The following is a 22,366-nucleotide window of genomic DNA, read 5'->3' on the forward strand; positions in this document are numbered from 1 at the left end:
GAACACCTGGCCGCTGTCTACTACATCTTTGTGTCCGCCTCCAGTAGGCGTATACTCCTGAAAATTATGCACGGCTGAGCACAGGGTCTGTATTATTACAGTCAATGGCCCTTTCAGAACATATATCTGAAACTTAGTTCCGACAGACGTAAGCCCCGACAGGACCACCGAGAGCAGGGAAGAAGATTGTGTGAAAGCATCCAAATTTTGCCGGCTCTCTTTGAATTTTCTCTGAGTTAGTGGGTAGACACCAGAAAATATAATGTCTCTCATGCCGAGTACACACTTTTATGAGAGATTCCTGCTCTCTACTCTATGTGTAGCACACGATCAAGAGCAGCAACAGCATGAAGGACATTATGGAGCTGTACTGAGCAGTGCAGTTGTGAATCCAGCTTTGCAGTGAAATGAAAAACGTACTATAATGCAGCAACTTGGAGGACATCATACAGCAATATTGAGTTCAGGAGGCTAAAGAGAAGAAGTGATAAAATATATAGCAAAGTTTCTTATATTCAGTTGGGCTATTGAATTATTATGCAAAGTTTCTTGAAAAGACAGAAATCATTTAAGAACAATCAAGCTTTGAGCTGCTCACTAATTTTATCAGATCTACTCTCACTCCTCCTTGTTAAAGTTCCAGCTAAAATAAAAACCATCAGTAAGGAATGAAATTTAATGTTGAGAGTATCCACCTGGCCACCAGGATTATTTTCTATCTGTCACTAGACCAAGCGGACAAACATGGACTAAATGTAAAAAATAAATCACATCTTTCTGTTCATAGCTTTACTTTGTGGCCCGCTCTGGAGGAGAAGGTTTTAATATGAGCCCACCACCTTCTTGCCTCAATAAAGGCTATGTTGTGATTGGACCTCTGTGTGGATCGTACTCGTATATGGCAACAAGACCAAAGTATATTATTCTGTCAATCACGGAATTTGGGGGCTGACATGAGAGATGTCGCCATGTACCCAATCATATGTAATTAGCTTTCCCGTAGGTTGACATAATTGTCTAACTGACTGAACACCTTGGTGGAGTAGGAGATGTAGAGACATACTTTTCGGCTTTGGCGCCGGTTTGGCAGGACATGCTTGTAAGAAAGAAAAACAACCTAGTGGGATGAAAGATTACATATGTAATATAAGAGACACATAAGTTCCACATTTTTGGGTGTGAACTACGCTATATACTTGTATGAAGCCTTCTTCTGTGCATCTCATGTGTTCATATACCTTTAAGCCTATCAAGATCATGTCCTCTGAAACAAGGGTCACATATTAAAAGGAATCTAACTGCAGGATTTTACATTCTAACTTGATAGGAGCATGATCTAGGGACAGAGATGCTGATTCCGGGGATGTATCACTTACTAGTCTGCGTGCTGTCATTTTGATACAATCACAGTTTTCTCTGTTAAAGAGCTTGAATTGCTCAGCCGTGTATAACCCCACCCACCCACACCACTGATTGGAAGTTTCCTGTGTACACTATAGTAAGCTACCAGTCAGTTGTGGAGGCGTGGTTACGTAGAGCAGGAGGACTAGGAGGCAGGAGACACCTAGTCCTGTAATGATAATCTCCTGTAGATAAAACACTGATTTTAAAGAAACAGCAGCACATAGCCCGGTAAGTGACGCATCGCTTGGAATCAGGGCTTCTGATACTAAATGATGGTGTCCTCAAATTATATAGCAAAAACCTACTTCCCTTTAGGTCATATTTTTAAGACTCATTGTATGGCTAAAATCTGAAAAATGTTACTTTCATGTTCACTTTTCATAGTATCTGCTGCTAAAAAAAGCCCAAAAACTCCACTGATATTATTGTTAGGGAAAGAATTCTGTGTAATCTGTAAGTGGTGGGGCGGCGTTGGACCATGAGACCGTATTGCCCTGAAAGGCTAAAAAATGTACCCATGAATGAGAAGCTGAGGTTTGATGAGCTGTTTGATCATCATCTTGTAGGTGTTATGTCCACCAGTGATATGGTGGGAACCAGGGTGAGACATACCATTGGTGCAATGTGTTCAGCTACACAGGGGGCCAAGAAGAAAGGAGACCACTTCCACCTCTAAAGAAGGCAAATTAGTACTCTGATGAATTATTGGACCGCAAAGGTCCGATATATTATTCTTGCACAGGGACCCTCTTCTTTCTGAGTCCACCAGTGGTAGGATCAGTTCAGTAGTTTCGTACATGTTTTAGAGAACTCTTCACGATGTACAATACAAAATAATATTGTGTTACCGTGTTATCCAGAAAAATAGATGTAAATACTTATGTTCCCAAAAAATGAGAAAAGTATTCAAGGAGTGATACCTTTATTGGCTAACCAGAGAAATTACGTTTGCAAGCTTTCAGGGCTCAGGTGGCTCCTTCATCAGGCTAGATTACAAGTGAATTACTGAGAAGAGATGGCAACATTGAAATAGGAATTACACAAGGACATGAGGTGGTTAGCCAATAAAGGTATCACTCCTTGAATACTTTTTTCATTTTTTTGGGATATAAGTATTTACAGAGATCTCTTCAAAAAGCCAATCATATCCCATCTTTCAGGACTTCTGCGAGTGAGACATGGTGGAGGTATGGAAGATTAGAGTTACTGAAATCAGTTCTGGCCATAGAGTGAAGATCTATTTGGGCAGATTTCCAGAAAATGAGCACTGATCCCCTATATAAAAAGTCTATCTACATCGAAGAAATTACCAGTCAACGATTCAAAACTCGATCGTCAACCAGAGTTAGTGTAAATTGATTTGCATGTACCAGTCAATCATCCATGATAGTGGTTTGTGACCAATAGATAGGAGTGGGAGAGCCGCCTCATACCTGATGGCAACCGTGGCTCTAGTTTTGAGTAGCCAGCTTGTGGCGTGAAGCTCATGTGACATTGTGCAAGGTCGGCTAATCAGTAGAAAAGCCGCAGATGCTATCAGGGAAGAGGCAGTTCTCCCACGCCTGTCCAGTAGTGGCCACTGACCTCTTGTCGTGGCCGATGGACTGGTATATGCTAATCGATTCGCACGAACTCTGGTTGACAATCTCCTGAATCGTTGACGGATCTCATCATCTTTGTAGACCAACACTTTCGGTGACTGATCACTGCCGCTTTTACACAAGCCACTGCTTAGGAATGAATTCCTACAAATTCTAGTTTGACCAAATATCGTTAAACCTGATCATCAGACTGTTGTGGACTATCCAATGGGCTAAAAAATATACAGCGTAGGGAAATTAACCTAATTTGATTATAAGTGGTCTCCATCAGGATTACTTGGGCTGTTTCATAGTGGAGCCATTAGTTTCCGTCACACCTTGTTGAAGCCGGGATTTGCTTCTTTCCCTAATTTCTTTCTGTGTTACAAAATGTACTTTCCAGAAAGTTAAAAATGTAATAGCCAGGAATAAAGCTGAGAAACGATCGAGTTCAGCCTACTACCTAGAAATACACAATTTTAAATGTAATTACTTTTCCCCTGTGTAATGCAATTCATAATTATATTTCCCTAATCCCATGGTTAGTAAAAGACGTGCTGTATAATCATTAACAGATTTGTTCCCACCAGGTAGGCCATATGGCCTTAAAATAAATGAGAGCAACACCGAGCCAATTCCTCCATGCGACTGCCAGGCCGAACTGATATTCTCCATACACACCAGTTAAACTGAATAAATCATAGTATTAAAAGTGACGGGGCTGCGCGCAAGCGGGTAGAATATGGGCAGTAATTGATACGGGATTAGGAAACATTTAGCAGTTTAGATTTTTAGAACTACCTCAAAAAAGGCAGTGAAGACCCCTAGGAAGTGAATAATATTTATTTCCACATTTTTGCCTGTTCCCTGATGTTTCGTGGTTGAAACATTGAGTTTAGGTTGTCTGGATCTTTAAAGGTTTTCCTTTTTGAACCTTGATGTTTATCCTTAACCTTTACTAGAGATGACAAATCAAATTAATTTCTAATTTGCTGAAAAATTTGGATTTACCAGAGTCCAGATTTGTCAAGATTTGAAGTTGATGAAGCCAGCAAGAAAGAGAGCCATACGAATGTCATAGTCATTGATTCTTTTGAATGCGTGATTCTGAGCCATGGTGACTTGATGGATGAACGATCTGTAGGAAAATCAATCTTGTGCAACCCTAGATAGGTCCACAGCTTCCCGCTTGGTCCTCCACTCTTTCAGATTGATCTTCTCTTCGTTCTTTGGTCAGCACCCAAAACATCTGGATTTAAGACCGGAAAAAAGACCATTCTGAAAAAAGGGCTGGACTGAGATTGGTGGGCCTAGGACAGGTGACTATTATATTTTTCCGCCTCTCACGTGCCACCCGTTTGTTAAGCTTTGGGGTCCAATGAAACAAAATGTGTCTTCAGGTCAGATTCGATTTGAGCCAAATAATCTTCAGAGTGAATAGAATCTGTGGGCCGATTTGAGCAAATCTCACAAATTTCAGGAGATTTGCTCATATCTAACCGCCACCGATTAGCTGAGCACCGCGTCCTCTCCATGGTATTGCAGACACAAGACTATAAATGTTGTATTAACAGGGACTATGATTACAGGCAGCTCGTTTAAGCTTTGTCCTAACAAGATGGACAGGAATGAGCTGCAGTACCAGGCCCACCACTACAGAATGTACCGCCCCCTAAATATTGAAGGGGATGCACTTTTTGGCAAAGGACTGCAGAATTTTTCATTAGCGGAGGATCCTAATTCACCACCACTCTGATAACTGCCTATCTTAAATCCGGGAAACCCCCTTTACCTATCTTCCAACATGGAATTAGCATCACAAGAATTAAAGTGTTCTTAAAGGTGCACATCCAGTACCTTGATATCAAGTGGCTGTGTCATACAGTTGGTGTCTGCAGCTGTGATGTTACTATTGCAGACAAAAAATGGTGAGCCGATAAATGCCAACAAATGTTATGCCACCGGTGTTGTGTGATAGCAGACAGCAGTGACAGGCCCCATCGACTGAATGTCGCTTGTCATTAATATGTAATTCTTTCACATGAGGTAAATGCCGCTGGTCTCAAGAATTTGGCATTGTTTTTCTTTTGTTCTTGCACCTTTCCGTTCCTGAGATATGGTCTCCTCTTCACTATGCATAAATCTAGTCTTGTTAGCCAAGTGGGTGTGCTCCTCAATTCTTCTCCTGGGGCGTGTTCTTCAGGACCACACCCCTCTTGGCTAACAAGGCTAGATTTATACACAGGAAAGAGGAGCATATCTCAGGAACGGATAAAGAAACGCAGGAACAAAAACAAAAACATCACCGGATTCAGGAGAACAGCGGCATCTACACCGCGTAAAAAAAATGTACATATTTTTAACAAATGACAAGTCCGGGGCGACACGGTGGCTCAGTGGATAGCACTGCAGCTTTGCAGCGCTGGAGTCCTAGGGTCGAATCCCACCAAGGACAACATCTGCAAGGAGTTTGAATGTTCTCCCCGTGTTTGCGTGGGTTTCCTCCGGGTACTCCGGTTTCCTCCCACACTTCAAAGACATACTGATAGGGAATCTAGATTGTGAGCCCCACCGGGGACAGTGATGATAATGTGTGCAAACTGTGGCGCTATATAAAAATAAAGATTTATTATTCCTCTTAAATTTTAAAGATTTGCATTGTTTTTGTATTTGAGGCTTTTAATACTACATTGACATAGATCATTTGCATTGTATTAGTTTGTGTTTATCCGGTATATATAACGTGCACACTTCTATAATGATCTTACTACTGTGAACGTATTTCAGCCTTTATATCAAACCTTTGTTATTGGGTGTTACTGTTCCATGACTCGGATCTGAAGACCCCTCTGTATCACTGATTGCTGATGGCGGCAATTGAACAATTTCAGGAGAATTGATTTTCCTTTGCCGTTGTATATGGTCTCCCTGTCTGGCTCAGGATATGAACTTTGCGCTCAGCGCTCCAAGGTCTTGTGGTTAAGGGGATTTTTATATATTTATTTTAGACAAAGAGTGCAGAGTGTCATCTCCTGATACTGTCAGAACTTTCAGCCGGCTGTCAGGCTTAGCGCGACCTCAGTAGCTGAATTGTTTATCCCAGACATACACCCTCGGACAGGATTCTGGGTGAAGCCACCAGCCAGGCACGGCGCACTTGCTACTTAATATTTCGTAGATACTTTATGTTCTAGAAATCCTCATATGACAATGCAGCAAAATCAACTTTTCCAAAGCTACAGATGGGTAATTTTTTTAAAAAAGTTACCGTATCACATTTCCATTTTTCTTAAAGGAATGCGCTGTGGTTGAGCTTGTATACCGTATATAAAAGTGAAATCATTTAAAATAAAATTGGGGAAATATAAGATAGGACTTTTTTTATTAAGGGGATGATTAGGTGTATTATTATTATTTATTATAGCACCATTAATTCCATGGTGCTTTACATGTGAAAAGAGGTATAGATATAGTCAATTCCCATTTTATATAATTCTCTTTACAATGGATGTCCGCCTGTGGGAAGACCCGTGCATCCACCTGTGTCAAAAGATCCAAAAAGTAATTTGCTGATCGACTAGTGCGATATATCAGCTTGATGTTAATGGGGTTGTCCGGACAAAACCGATAAGTCTGCAGTCACTGTGTGTGGGGGCACATGCACTGTGCGCTGCAGGAATTCGCCGGTTTCAGATCTGGGAAACAAAGAGTATGTATGAGTTATACATACCCCCGGCCAGTGGGTGCGCCCTCGCTCCATACACTTGTATTATGCCAAGGTCGCGCCCTGACCAGTGGGCGTGTCCGATTAGAGGGCTTGGCCTTGTGCCATACAATTGTATGGAGAGTGAGACTGCGCATACACACCCTCCGGTCCGGGGTCTGAAACCGGCGAATCCCCAGAGCACACAGTTCATGCGCTGGCGGGATTCATAAGTCTGCAGTCACACAGAATGACTACAGAATTATCGCATAGTTACATAGTGATGAAGGAATCAAGTTGAGTCATGGAACCTTGCCATATCATGAAGAGGTCGTCTATGTAACGACCACATTTAGACCTGGTGAATGGAATGTACTGGGTCTGTTGCAAAGATCTCCCTCTCCTACAACCCCAGGAAAAGGTTTACATAGGAAGGTGCGCAGGCCACCGACATTGACGTTCCCTGGAGCTGTGGATAGGGAAAAGTCTTTTACAATTATGTTGTAAAATAAACGACAGAGCTTTAATGATAAAATCACATTTCATGTATTAAACCTTTGTCAAACTCTTTAACACAAACACAACCTTAGTAATATGCCAGTGATCTTGTAACATATATAGTTTTGGTTAACTGTTCTTCACTGGTGTCCTGTCACACGCTACCTGCAATGATTATTCAGTGTTTTATATCTTTCTCACCTTATCTCTATCGCTGAGCTGTGATGTCATTTCAGTATCAAGATTCACCACAAAATGACTGCTGCATTCCTTGCTTCTGCTTTTATACAGGCTGTGATAGACCCACTAGATTGACTGTGCTATGCCCGCAGCCACCGCTAGGGGGAGCCTAATATATACACAGTATACAGTGAGCTTCCTCTACTGGTACCTGGCATAAATGAACATATATTAAAATAATCAGCACAGTATTGTAGACATTTCCTTTAAGCTCTTTCTGAAATCACATTATTGTTCATGAACTGAGGAGTATATCCCCTGTTAATATTGATTTTTTAGCTGTGTAGCGGGTCTAGGAATAAGTCTGTAACTGCAGTGGGATTTTCAGTATTAACTTTCCAGCAGGGAAGATAATACAATGTGAAATTGCGCTTGGATATAGCTTTTTTGTGAAATAGCCCATCCAGTGGGAGAGCCTTTTATGCTGCAGTGAGCTTCGGAGTTGATAAACAGCATGACAATCAATGTGTAATAATCACAATTACCTGACTCAACAGTGTGGAAAGCGGCCATCGTGGCTCTGATATTCTCACTGACGGAATTGTCCAGATAAAGAGATCAGTAAACTCTATAAACCTCCGAGCAGTGGAAACAACAGGGGGCTTTGATGTGTCATCCGAAGCCCTAGGTTCTCTGAAATACGCAGTTAATGGAGAAAAGAACGTAAGAACTTCATAGCATCTTGTAACCCTTATCAGCCCTCTCGGTTACCCATCTTGGCATGTGCCACTGGCTAATCAGCTAATTGCATTCGCTCCATCTTTATCTCGTGGCTTCTAAATATAACAAATAATTGAAAGCTGTGACTGGCGAATGTCGAGATGTAGTAATTGTATCTTTTACACAAAACCTCCTCTTTTGGCTTTTTTTTTTTTACTCTTAAGGGTATGTGTGTACATCTTTTTCGATGCAGATTCCACTTGGAAGCCCAAAAAATGAACATATTGCACTGCAATGTCATAGAATCATAGAATCGTAGAGTTGGAAGGGACCTCCTGGGCCATCTGGTCCAACCCCCTGCTCAAAGCAGGATTCGCTAAATCATCCCAGTCCGATGTCTGTCCAGCCTCTTTTTTAAGACTTCCATTGAAGGAGAACTCACCACTTCTCGTGGCAGCTTGTTCCACTCATTGATCACTCTGTCAAAAAAAGTTTTTTCTAATATCTAATCTGTGTCTCCTCCCATTCAGTTTCATCCCATTGCTTCTAGTCTTTCCTTGTGCAAGTGAGAATAAAGTTGATCCTTCTACAATGTGACAGCCCTTTAGATATTTGTAGACAGCTATTAAGTCTCCTCTCAGTCTTCTCTTTTGCAAACTAAACATTCCCAAATCCTGCAACCTTTCCTCATAAGACAGGGTTTGCAGACCGGTCACCATTCTGGTTGCTCTTTTCTGAACTTGCTCCAGTTTGTTGATGTCTTTTTTAAAATGTGGTGCCCAAAACTGGACACAATATTCCAGATGAGGTCTGACCAAAGAGGACTAGAGGGAAATAATGACTTCACGTGATCTAGACTGTATGCTTCTGTTAATACATCCTAGAATTGCATTTGCCTTTTTTGCTGCTGCATCACACTGTTGACTCATATTCAGTCTGTGATCTATTAGTATACCCAAGTCTTTTTCACATGTCAAAAAATGTCAAAACAATATCACTGTGCACATGCTCCAGCTTTTATCACTATTTTTTCTATTTTATTTTTTTACTATAGGCCATAATACTATCAGCTAGGTAGCTGATAACAGAGACAACTCCCTGCCTTTTCTATCCGGCACCAACTCGGAGCAGTCACGGACCGCTCCTCCCGGCGATTCAGCTGCTCCATGTCAACACAGATGTTCTTCCTATTTCAGGCTGTTTTGTCGACAGGGTGTGACTCCTGTCGTTATTCCGTTTGACATACGGCTCCCTGCAGTTTGACAGTGGGGAGGCAGCTGGCAATCAGCATGACATTGGCAGTTATGTCTGTCAGTAAAGCAGAAAAAAAAGAAGCTGCTCTGTCAGTGCCGTCAGTGTAAGCCGAGAATCGCTGACCGGAGCGGTCTGTGACTGATCTGTGGCGGCAGAGATCAACACAGGGCAAAATATATAAGTAGTTAGCAACTACTTACCTGTTACTTTTTAGGCTCATAGTAAAAATATTAAATAGTCCTGGATAACCCCTTTAACTGCTACAGGATTCAAAAGCCATGAAGCGGCTAAAAAAAAGTGACTGGTCCATTCTTTTGAAGGCTTCTGCTTTGAAGCCACCACTATAATTTAAAAAAAATGTTGGGAGTAGTGATGAGCAAGTGTGCTCATTACTCAAGATTTCTGAGCATGCTCGGGTGTTCTCCGAGTAGTTTGGCGTGCTCTGAGATTTCGTTTGTGTCGCCGCAGCTGCATGATTTGCGGCCGCTAGACAGCCTGCCTGTTTGTTAGGCAATCCCCTCATGTATTCAGGCTGTCTAGCAGCCACAAATCATGCAGCAGTAACGACAAAAGCAATCCCCGAGCATGCCCAAACTACTCGGAGAACACCCGAGCATGCTCGGAAATCTCAAGTAACGAGCATACTCACTCATCACTAGTTGGGAGCCAAGCCAGTTCCTGTTTTCCTTAAGCATCTTCTGCTTCAATAACTATGTGGGTATGCCAGCATCTAAAAAACATTGTGTTTACATACCCTTACAACACTTATGGGCTTCAGGATGAAGAGGTTGAAAACTTTGCTACCTTTGGCCCGCCGGGAACAAGGATTCCGAAGGCTGTCTTCTTGAATTTGTCATGGTTAGTCCTTTGTTCCTGAGTTTCTGTGTTCCCGAGATGTGGTCCATCTTCCTTGTATGTGAAACCAGCCTTCTTAATAAGTGGACATGGTCCTCACCATTTTTTATACGGACAATGCCCATTTGGCTAAAAAAATTAGATTTCTAACTGGGAAGAGAGTGCCAAATCCCAGGAACTGAGAGGCACATGGAGAAAATAAGAACGCCGCCAGATCTAGGAGAACAGTGGCATTTACACTAGGGGGAAAAATACATTTTTATGACAAGTGACAGGCCCTTTTAATTTATACGTAGCGTAGCAGCAGAAGATAAAATAGACAAAACCAAAAAGGAGCGCTCATAAGGTTAGCATGTCAAAGATAAGGTACTGATAGCATGTGAAAATAATCAATGTTTCTTCGGCTTTTTTTATGTATTTAAAGCAGATCTGTAATAGTTGTATTTTGTCTCTCTTTCTGTTCCTGGTTCTCCAGGTTCTCCAAAATGTGTTGTTTATTCTAAAGCCCCCGTTACACATAACGATGTCCCAGCGATCCCACCAACGATCCGACATGATGGGATCGCTGGGACATCGTTAGGCTGATCGCTGGTGAGCTGTCACATAGACAGCCCCAGCGATCAGGACCAGCGATGCTGGACGCTGGTTTCTAATGTAAACAGCGGGTATCCAGGAGCAGCGTGACTCCTGAATGCCCGCTGTTTACCTTGGAAACCGGCGTACACGCTGGATTCCAAGGTAAACATCGGGTATCTAAGAGCCGCGCAACTCCTGGACACCTGATGTTTACATTAGAAACCAGCGTCGCTGATCGCTGGTCTCTCGCTGCCACACGCAGCGATGCGTGCTGGGCAGCGGGAGACCAGCGACTGAAAAACGGCCCAGACCGATGCTGCACGATCAGCGATAACCGGCAGGGGGTCCGATCGCTGATCCCCGTCACACACAGAGATCTCGCTGGCGAGATCGCCGACGCGTCACAAAATCAGCGATCTCGCTAGCGAGATTGCTGTGTGTGATGGGGCCTTAAAACTCTAACAATAAAAAGATCTGAGCTCTGAGCCCTGGTGATGTTCTTGTCAAGCACAAATGACGTGACAAGCACTTTATCCAGTTGGCTTTAAGCTATAGAGAACTGGTCCATGTCTACCTTTAATTGCTTAGTTGATATTATTGAACATGTGGACCTTACGGCTTATAGGCTACGAGGGAAACAATCAAAAGAAATGATAAAGCTGTGCAACCAGTGATCCCTTGTAGAAGTTGTCACCACTAATGCTCTTAAAAAAATTTGACCTAACTCTACCACAAATGACCCAATGTTTTCACTTTTTGGTTTAGACTGTTAGAATCACCCCAAACCAATATCAAGGCAATAAAGATATATGTTGAGCAGACGTTTTGAAAATGTGGAATGAAGGACTTGAACTCTCTTAGGACATTTTGACCATCTGTCCATGTCATCGTTGAACCCAATACCATGTACCATGAGTGCTTGTGGGTTACTAATATCAATTTTATGACCTTGTTAGGAGTCCTAGGATGGGATTTGACTTACTTTTTTTTTAATATTCATCTTCTTTTACCTACAGGTGACTGTCAGTGATGGAGGTCCATCACCCAAGCACTCCACCGTCTGGGTGGTGGTTCAAGTCTTGGATGAAAATGATAACAAACCCCAATTCCCGGAAAAGGTTTATCAGATCAAACTTCCAGAGAGAGACCGTAAGAAAAGAGGAGAACCCATCTACAGAGCTTTCGCCTTTGACAAGGATGAAGGTCCCAATGCCGAAATTTCTTACACCGTCGTTGACGGCAACGAAGACGGCAAATTTTTTATCGACCCTAAAACCGGCATGGTGTCTTCGAGAAAGCAGTTTTCCGCTGGGAGTTACGACATCTTAACAGTAAGAATTCATTATCCATTCTTTTCACGTTGTTTAACAGTGAGCTGGAGAAGGTTATTTACAAGGCTAATGCAAAATCAAAACACTTCACTACCTACTTGTATTTTAAATTTGCAAGTGCAAGCGGACAGATCCCCCGGGAGCCAGAAAGGCTAGAACAGCATGCTGCCATAAATGATACATTTGTCTTTAATCCAAAACAGATCTGCCGTACAACGTGCCCAACCATTTAGGCTAAAAAAACAGGAATAGATATATTAAAATTCATTGGACGGGTCTGTCGTGACTTAGCCTCTTTTTTTTCCATCGTCCCCTAATTACAGAATTTTTTTTTCCAAAATACCAAACTACCGTATTTTGTCATTTTCATGGAAAGTCTTAATGATTATTATTATTATTTATTATTATAATTATGATGAAATACATCTTCACATACAGTGGGGAAAAAAAGTATTTAGTCAGTCAGCAATAGTGCAAGTTCCACCACTTAAAAAGATGAGAGGCGTCTGTAATTTACATCATAGGTAGACCTCAACTATGGGAGACAAACTGAGAAAAAAAAATCCAGAAAATCACATTGTCTGTTTTTTTTTTCATTTTATTTGCATATTATGGTGGAAAATAAGTATTTGGTCAGAAACAAAATTTCATCTCAATACTTTGTGATATATCCTTTGTTGGCAATGACAGAGGTCAAACGTTTTCTGTAAGTCTTCACAAGGTTGCCACACTGTGTTGTTGGTATGTTGGCCCATTCCACCATGCAGATCTCCTCTAGAGCAGTGATGTTTTTGGCTTTTCGCTTGGCAACACAGACTTTCAACTCCCTCCAAAGGTTTTCTATAGGGTTGAGATCTGGAGACTGGCTAGGCCACTCCAGGAACTTGAAATGCTTCTTACGAAGCCACTCCTTCGTTGCCCTGGCGGTGTGCTTTGGATCATTGTCATGTTGAAAGACCCAGCCACGTTTCATCTTCAATGCCCTTGCTGATGGAAGGAGGTTTGCACTCAAAATCTCACGATACATGGCCCCATTCATTCTTTCATGTACCCGGATCAGTCGTCCTGGCCCCTTTGCAGAGAAACAGCCCCAAAGCATGATGTTTCCACCACCATGCTTTACAGTAGGTATGGTGTTTGATGGATGCAACTCAGTATTCTTTTTCCTCCAAACACGACAAGTTGTGTTTCTACCAAACAGTTCCAGTTTGGTTTCATCAGACCATAGGATATTCTCCCAAAACTCCTCTGGATCATCCAAATGCTCTCTAGCAAACTTCAGACGGGCCCGGACATGTACAGGCTTAAGCAGTGGGACACGTCTGGCACTGCAGGATCTGAGTCCATGGTGGCGTAGTGTGTTACTTATGGTAGGCCTTGTTACATTGGTCCCAGCTGTCTGCAGTTCATTCACTAGGTCCCCCCGCGTGGTTCTGGGATTTTTGCTCACCATTCTTGTGATCATTCTGACCCCACGGGGTGGGATTTTGCGTGGAGCACCAGATCGAGGGAGATTATCAGTGGTCTTGTATGTCTTCCATTTTCTAATTATTGCTCCCACAGTTGATTTCTTCACTCCAAGCTGGTTGGCTATTGCAGATTCAGTCTTCCCAGCCTGGTGCAGGGCTACAATTTTGTTTCTGGTGTCCTTTGACAGCTCTTTGGTCTTCACCATAGTGGAGTTTGGAGTCAGACTGTTTGAGGGTGTGCACAGGTGTCTTTTTATACTGATAACAAGTTTAAACAGGTGCCATTACTACAGGTAATGAGTGGAGAAAAGAGGAGACTCTTAAAGAAGAAGTTACAGGTCTGTGAGAGCCAGAAATCTTGATTGCTTGTTTCTGACCAAATACTTATTTTCCACCATAATATGCAAATAAAATGAAAAAAAAACAGACAATGTGATTTTCTGGATTTTTTTTTCTCAGTTTGTCTCCCATAGTTGAGGTCTACCTGTGATGTAAATTACAGACGCCTCTCATCTTTTTAAGTGGTGGAACTTGCACTATTGCTGACTGACTAAATACTTTTTTTCCCCACTGTAATTAATAAAGGTTTACATATATTCAAAAGGCCGAGCAGGGTCAATATGGAAAACGGATAACCACACCAACTTCAGAAATAAAAGCCTTCTTTGCACTTTTTGAAAAAGTTGATTGTTCTTTTTTAGAAAAACGTATTACATTTTCATGAAATAAATATTCCGGAGTGTCTTTTCTAAGACCTTTTAATGGTGCCATTCCTCTGTTATAACTCCTGGAAATATACTGTACATTGGTGTACACATAAAATGCAAAAAATGGAGCTAAACAACCACCAAGTAAATCATAACATTATTTTTAATAACAAAATAATTAAAAACATATAGTACCATAAATCACATATATCATAAAATTATCACAGCAGAGAAACTTGAATAAGGTTACAGGTGCACCAAAAATATTGTCACAACATGGACATCACGACATGGGAAGAAAAAAAAGAATTACAAAGTCTAAAAAACCCCTTTAACCAAAACATATAAAGTGACAATTATTCATAATAAGGGGTAGCCAGATCCCTTATTACTGCATAAATATCAGAATATCAAAATTTCAAAAGGTCAGTGACCACTAAATTATAAGATGCAGTAAGGGAATACTTCCATTATAGATTCTTACCCATGTCAGTGTCCATAGATGTAAACACGCGCCCCTACGCGCGTTTCGCTAGAGCTTCCTCGGGGGGCGTACACATATTGTTATTGAGAACCTGTTAGAAATGTTTACCCTCCCCAAACCATTAATCTCATTGTGTAGTCCTTTAAAACAATAAGCCAAATGATCCCTTTATGCTCGCGGAGCAATACATCGCATGTTGAAGTTGTCTGGAAGTGCATTGGGACATGACGATGCACTTACAGCTTCTCAGCCTTAGGACTTGTGCACGTCTGTATGTTCTGTCCAAGGGCGATCCAACAAAGCATCATATCGCACTCGGACCAATGTTATTTTATGCACATGTCACCTTTTTCGTTAGACCGAAAGTGATCCAAAGAAATAACTGCAGCATGCCCGAGCTTGATGTGATATTCGTATCCCACTCAGTCATGCAAGTCAATGAGTGCGTGGAAACCATCAGACCGCACTCGGATGACGTCTGACAGAATGGAGAAAATGGAGAATTTTTTTCTTCCTCTCCTCCTCGTCCAAGAGAGTTGACTTTCACTATGCTCACAGTGTGATCAAAGTCTGATCAGAGTGTTATTTGCATAATCTATCCAATGGTCTCGGACCGTCATCTGCACCTAGCCATACGCTGTATTCCCTACCAAGCAGTACCCTCTCATGGCTGCTTGACAGGTCATTAGTTATGGTACATGGCCATTGACCTGTCAATCAGCCAGTGGAAGGTGCTGCTATGTAGTAATTACAGCATGAGGCTGAGAAGCTGTAAGTGCATCCTAACTCGTCATGCAAAACTTCAAATGTGATTTCTCACTTATGGAGCAGCACTTTGGTGTGATAAAATGATTTACTGGCTTATCTTTTAAAGGCTTCACATTCATATAAATTAGTTGGAGGGGTTTAACATGGTCCATTTAACACAATCAGACTGTGTAGGAGCACAATGTATTGACATGAAAAAATATACAAAATATGAATTAAATGTTGTAAAGATGGCGGTCCTTCCAATCAGGACAACAGAGGATTCCCAACTCCCATATCACTGGGTGAGGTCACAGTCAACCATCGTATCCGGCTGAACAAAGAACGGTGGTGATCACTCAAGTCTATGGGAGTTAGCTGATCCAGTTTTGACGATGACTCCATTCATTCACATGTGGCAATCGGCAATTGCTTTTTTAGATAGAGAAGGGATCGTGTCTCATCCAAAAGTGAGCAGGTCACTCAGTTTGGGGACGTTTCTGGGCAAAGTTTGGGCTGTTCTCTGGTGGGAATGGAGGAGAGATTTACACCTCCTTATTTTACCAATCTTAGTAAGTATGTATTATTGAGGCTTGCAATGACATCCAAAACTTGAGAGTCTTCACTCTGCACCTGTCTAATGGGGGCTCCTACAGTTTTTAGTAAAAGAAGTCCCCAGGAGCCCGAGACATGTTCTGAAAGCTACTTCTATAGTTGAGAGGTAACACCTCTTTCTTTTTTCCCTAATTCAGATAAAGGCCGTCGACAACGGTCGTCCTCAGAAGTCCTCCACCGCACGACTCCATATTGAATGGATCAAGAAGCCTCCGCCTTCACCCACGCCCCTTACATTCGACGAACCCTTCTACAACTTTACAGTCATGGAAAGTGATAAAGTGACGGAGATTGTGGGAGTCGTCACCGTGCAGCCTTCCAATATCCCTCTCTGGTTCGATGTCGAAGGTAAGACCAAGTCAACTCAACATGACCCTTCCCAGCCAATAAAATTCTAACATCTCGGACTTAAGATCTGTTAATTTATTTAATTTGATCTATTTAAAGAGACCATCTCAAGCCAAGGATTTAATATGTTATTCCGAGGTGAAGACCAGAATGAGCGTGCCTATTCGTTGACATGAATTCTCTGTTTATGCAATGCAATTCCTTTAATCCGGCATCTGATTGCAGTAAAACATGGTATATCACAAGATCAGCTTATCCTCGATGCCGTTGCCAGAACTTTATGAAGCCGGGATAGAACAGCTATGTAGTGGCCATTCTACTGAGCTGAGCTGCAGTACCATAGAATGGCCACTACATGGTGTAAAGAGCTATTTTCTCCCGGTTTCGTACACTGGGTGCTGGACCTCCACGGATCTTTCTTAGCACCTCAATAATCCAAAATATCGCACAATTTGGCATGTTACATCCCGTTCATGCTGGATTATAGGAGTTTTACCGTATATCCCGTGCTTACTCTATAACAAATGTCTATTTACTAATATTTCTGACCGGTTGCGCAGTTGCCAGATATTTCACTTGCTTTGCTTTCACCGATGTCTTAAAACTTTTTTTCTAATTATTTTTTTTCTTTCTTTCCTATTTTCTGTGTTGTCAGATTTAATCCCTTAATTGGTTGTGCACTAATCTCGTCCTGTCTGACTTACCTCTCTCTCTCTCTCTTCTCTCTCGCTGCCTTTACCGCTGTCTCTTTGCTTTTCTGCTGACTGCCCTGCTGCAAGGTGGCAAGCATGCCCGAGAGATGTTCTATATTCTGCAGACAGCTTGTGGGCAGAACTGCTCATCAGAAGGTATTATTGGCGCAAAATACATTTCTGCTAAATTGCTGCTATCTCACCCAGACGGTTATTTTTCTACTTCTCCCTCTCCGAGCCATTAAAATTGTGTTTTATGGAGATGTCTCAGGCGGTATATTAATCTCTTTACAAAATGCTAAATATAACTTTTTATTATTATTTTGCTTTATATGTTGTTGTTTTTTTTTTTTTTTTTCAAGTCGGTATCCAATTACTATTTCTTTCATCTCTATCATTTCTCATGCTGTGACTCCCGATATCTATTCTTCTATAATCTGGACAAAAATAGAATATTTTACCCATAACAGAGTCTGCGGGCTATAAACACCTAGATTTACAGTTTAATTGAAATAACAACAAATTTATAGTCATTCACATTTTTTTTTAATTCATTACTTATGAAGTAAAAATGTTTTAAATATTTAAATAGTCAAATTTTATCTATGCTATAAGTTTGATTTTATTGACATTTTCTGTATTTATTAACCTACTTTTTTTTTAACTGGACAATCCATTAAAAATTATAATTAAAAAATATATGTATTTTAAGGGTTTACACTTTAATGTACAAATAATTAAATTATACTTTTTAAAAAGAATTATTTGCCCTTTTTTAAATTAATCTAAATTTGTTTAATTAATTTATGAACCTGCATTTTCTAATGTAAATGCAGTTAATTAAATATTGCCTCACAAAGAAATTATTTTAGTGTGTGCGTGTATGTGTGTATATTTATACATACATATATACACTCACTGGCCACTTTATTAGGTACACCTGTCCAACTGTGTGTTAAGACTTAATTTCTAATCAGCCAATCACATGGCGGCAACTCAGTGCATTTAGGCATGTAGACATGGTCAAGACAATCTCCTGCAGTTCAAACCGAGCATCAGTATGGGGAAGAAAGGTGATTTGAGTGCCTTTGAACGTGGCATGATTGTTGGTGCCAGAAGGGCTGGTCTGAGTATTTCAGAAACTGCTGATCTACTGGGATTTTCACGCACAACCATCTCTAGGGTTTACAGAGAATGGTCCGAAAAAGAAAAAAAATCCAGTGAGCGGCAGTTCTGTGGGCGGAAATGCCTTGTTGATGCCAGAGGTCAGAGGAGAATGGGCATACTGGTTCGAGCTGATAGAAAGGCAACAGTGACTCAAATTGCCACCCGTTACAACCAAGGTAGGCAGAAGAGCATCTCTGAACGCACAGTGCGTCGAACTTTGAGTCAGATGGGCTACAGCAGCAGAAGACCACACTGGGTACCACTCCTCTCAGCTAAGAACAGGAAACTGAGGCTACAATTTGCACAAGCTCATCGAAATTGGACAGTAGAAGATTGGAAAAACGTTGCCTGGTCTGATGAGTCTCGATTTCTGCTGCGACATTCGGATGGTAGGGTCAGAATTTGGCGTAAACAACATGAAAGCATGGATCCATCCAGCCTTGTATCAACGGTTCAGGCTGGTGGTGGTGGTGTCATGGTGTGGGGAATTTTTTCTTGGCACTCTTTGGGCCCCTTGGTACCAATTGAGCATCGTTGCAACGCCACAGCCTACCTGAGTATTGTTGCTGACCATGTCCATCCCTTTATGACCACAATGTACCCAACATCTGATGGCTACTTTCAGCAGGATAATGCGCCATGTCATAAAGCTCGAATCATCTCAGATTGGTTTCTTGAACATGACAATGAGTTCACTGTACTCAAATGGCCTCCTCAGTCACCAGATCTCAATCCAATAGAGCATCTTTGGGATGTGGTGGAACGGGAGATTCGCATCAGGGATGTGCAGCCGACAAATCTGCGCCAACTGTGTGATGCCATCATGTCAATATGGTCCAAAATCTCTGAGGAATGCTTCCAGCACCTTGTTGAATCTCTGCCACGAAGAATTGAGGCAGTTCTGAAGGCAAAAGGGGGTCCAACCCGTTACTAGCATGGTGTACCTAATAAAGTGGCCAGTGAGTGTATATAGATTCTTTATTACATATATTTCAGTCATTTATATACGTATTTCCATACATACACATATATATATGGTGTGTGTATATATATATATATATATATATATATAAATGCAAGAAAAAATACTGTATATCCTTTAAATTGTTTTAAAATAGTATATTAGCAGAATATTCAGAATTGAGGGTCCTCAGTGGTTGATACCTTTTATTGGCTAACTGAAAAGATAGTAACACACTGCAAGCTTTCTAGACTACTCAGGTCTCTTCATCAGGCTTGACTAATACAAAATCTGAAGAATCACATATTTATACACAACACAGCGCAGAAATAATGCAATAGCTAAGACAAGTGATGTGAAGCGGAATAGTCATTATGGGAGAGGGTCCAACATCCGACACCCCTTCTGCTCAACTGGTGTCTGTGGCCCCCAACCAGAAGTACTCACTCGCCGAGCCGCTCTGTCTACTTTTAGACGCCTAGCTACTGCACATCAAAGGCTTTTTAAAGGAATTTAATACTGGTGACCTTTCACTAGGATAGGGAGTAGTCTTCGGATGCACCACAACTCCATTCAGATCATTCAATTCATTTAATTTCTGATCTGGTTCTTGGAAATTGTTATCTACGTCAAAGTTTAGAAAACTTTCTTTTAGACGGCTGTAGAGAAAACTAAGTGAGCGATACTGCAAATTTCTGAAATGAAAGGAATTTCTGTAAGGAAACTGAGCTTAAACTGTTATTGCTCAAAGGCCTATAGCTCAATAACTATGGTTAACTTTCATCTCTAAGCCTACTTTAGGTTGACGATACCCCGTCCAATTCCGATGGGACCAGCTGATCATCTAAAGCAGGGTTCCCTGTTATGAACGGGTAGCCGAGGAGGAAATAAAAAACAACAAAGCTAAGTCTCAGAAAACCAAAGAGGTTGGTAACTATGCAGACTGCAGACCCCTGATCCTAATACGCAACTAGCAGCAGTCGTGGAGCGTTCCTATGGTGGTCCTAGACTCCTCGTCACAACCGGAGAACTAAATAAGCCTAAAGCAGGAAAAGAGGAAAACTAACTGCCCCAGAGCAGACCCCAAAGGAGAGACAGCCCCCCACATGTATTGACAGTGAAAAAAGTTGAAAACACAAACAAAGGCAGGAAAATAGGCTGAGCAAACGATGGGGCCAAACTAACTAGAAAGGACAGGAAAGAAAAGACACTGTCTGCAGTCTGCCAAAAAACCCTACAAAATGTCCAACACAACTGATAGCAAAATTAACCCTGAAGTCACTAGACTTCTCCCACTATATCAGCACTCTGAAATATTCTGAGACAGAGCAAAAAGAGGCCAATCTAATAAGGGACAAAAAAAAGGCAATTTTGCAAATAAGAGTGGAAATTCGGCAAAGCCCAGCCGGGCTGGCTAACCACACAAAAAACTGAAAAGACCAACAAGAGCAAGTGTGAACATTAGCAAAAAACAAACTTATCTGAGAAGACTGGTAAAGAGCTGAGTCCTAGACCTGAGAAGCAGACTGAATCACCAGCAACAGGATAGGGCGTCGGCTGTCTTATATCCAGTCTGATACTCCAGAGATGCAATCACTATCTTCCTCACCAGGTGGCAGATCACTACCACTCAAACCAACCTCACCACCTCCCGTCACCACCAGAGGGAGAACGGAAGGGGAACTCTCAACTGATGGAGCAGAAAATGAGCTCATAACAGTTCCCCAACTCCAGTCCTCAAGGCCCAGATCATGTTTTCAGGATTTCCTTAGTATTGCTCAGGTGATAATTGCTTCACCTGTGCAATACAAAGGAAATCCTGAAAACATGATCTGGGCCTTGAGGACTGGAGTTGGGGAACCCTGATCTAAAGTGTACTGGGTCCTACTCACACCTCTTCAATGTTGAGGGAGAGACGGTTCATATCTGATGCTTTTGACTTCATGGAAGATGAACCGATACTGGGCACCTCCTCTCTTAGGCTGGGTTCACGTAAAATTTTCTTCTCCAGCCAGAAGCTCTGTCGAAGCTGAGGTCCAAACTCCCCGCAAAACTGGGTTCGGCCGTATGCACTGTAGGGGCCATTGACTATAATGATGCAGATGGAGTCACCATGTGCTCTGTTGTCCATCCTTTTCAGCCGTATACACTTATTGCAGGTTGGCAGCAAGACCTAATAGACTACGTCTTGGTGCCGGTCTCAATTAAGTGTGTATGGAAGAAAATTATGCACGCATTACGTTTTTCGGGGAGTTTTTACGTAAGCCCCGACAGAGCCACTGACTGTAGGACAAAGTGCTATTGTGAACCCAGCCTAAGAGTAGAGGTGCCCTGTAACGGTTCATTTTCTATTAGAGCAAGAGGATTCGGCATTCTATGTGAACCCAACATTATCGAAAACGGCCATCAAATTTGCCTTCAAGTAGACCTGTCATTTTAGAAAGGACTCACAAGTCTTGGCTTCGGTCAGCATACGTGTACGTTCTTTCAATCCATTGACTACTAGTTACCTGGAAGATGCAAAGAAAGATGACCCTAATATGTCACATCACTTACCTTTCAGCATCTCACATAAACACAATAGTTTGATCTGAGACACTGTTCATGTTCTAAATAGTCTTGGCTGTTTTCCAAGGTGCCATCCTAATTAATACTATGGAAATACAGTGAGTAACTGTCAACAGGGACTAACGCATTTCTCCTCTCTGTGGAGTTTACTTTGATCGCATTATCCCCTTAATTTAAAGTAGAATATGAAAATCTAACAGATTTTTCTTGTATAAATGACCTAGATGTGGAGGCAGTTTATCAACAAATATTGCAAACCTTGTAATTTACCCAATGGAAAACAGAATAACATTTTGGAAATCGAAATATAGAAGAAGATAAACCACGAGGCTAAGGTTTAGATATCAGGCTCATAAACCTGGGTTATATCTGTCACGCTGTTATTGCAACATCACCTGGAGCTTCACATGATTACTGTGTTCATAAACGACGTGACCTAGATCTTCTGATATCCACCTTACGTGTTGTTAAGCTTAACATTGTCAATAATATATGAACATGAGTTCT

The 22,366-nt window shown here is 41.6% G+C and overlaps 1 protein-coding gene across 6 annotated transcripts in view; it reads left to right on the top strand.

Annotated features, from left to right (window-relative positions):
* The window catches only part of FAT3 (FAT atypical cadherin 3), a 745,842-nt gene that overhangs the window by 520,738 nt on the left and 202,738 nt on the right, over positions 1 to 22,366 (top strand). For 4 of the 6 annotated variants that reach the window (XM_073569283.1, XM_073569280.1, XM_073569281.1 and 1 more), the window contains 3 exons: positions 11,787 to 12,101; positions 16,261 to 16,471; positions 17,251 to 17,319. In XM_073569283.1, the coding sequence (XP_073425384.1) occupies positions 11,787 to 12,101; positions 16,261 to 16,471; positions 17,251 to 17,319 (595 nt within the window). The remainder of the gene's footprint in view (positions 1 to 11,786; positions 12,102 to 16,260; positions 16,472 to 17,250; positions 17,320 to 22,366) is intronic. The other 2 variants (XM_073569282.1, XM_073569285.1) reach the window with 1 other exon arrangement.

The sequence above is a fragment of the Dendrobates tinctorius genome, unplaced genomic scaffold, assembly GCF_039654945.1.
Source record: "Dendrobates tinctorius isolate UK_male_01 unplaced genomic scaffold, ASM3965494v1 ptg000023l, whole genome shotgun sequence".
Classification (NCBI taxonomy): Eukaryota; Metazoa; Chordata; class Amphibia; order Anura; family Dendrobatidae; genus Dendrobates; species Dendrobates tinctorius.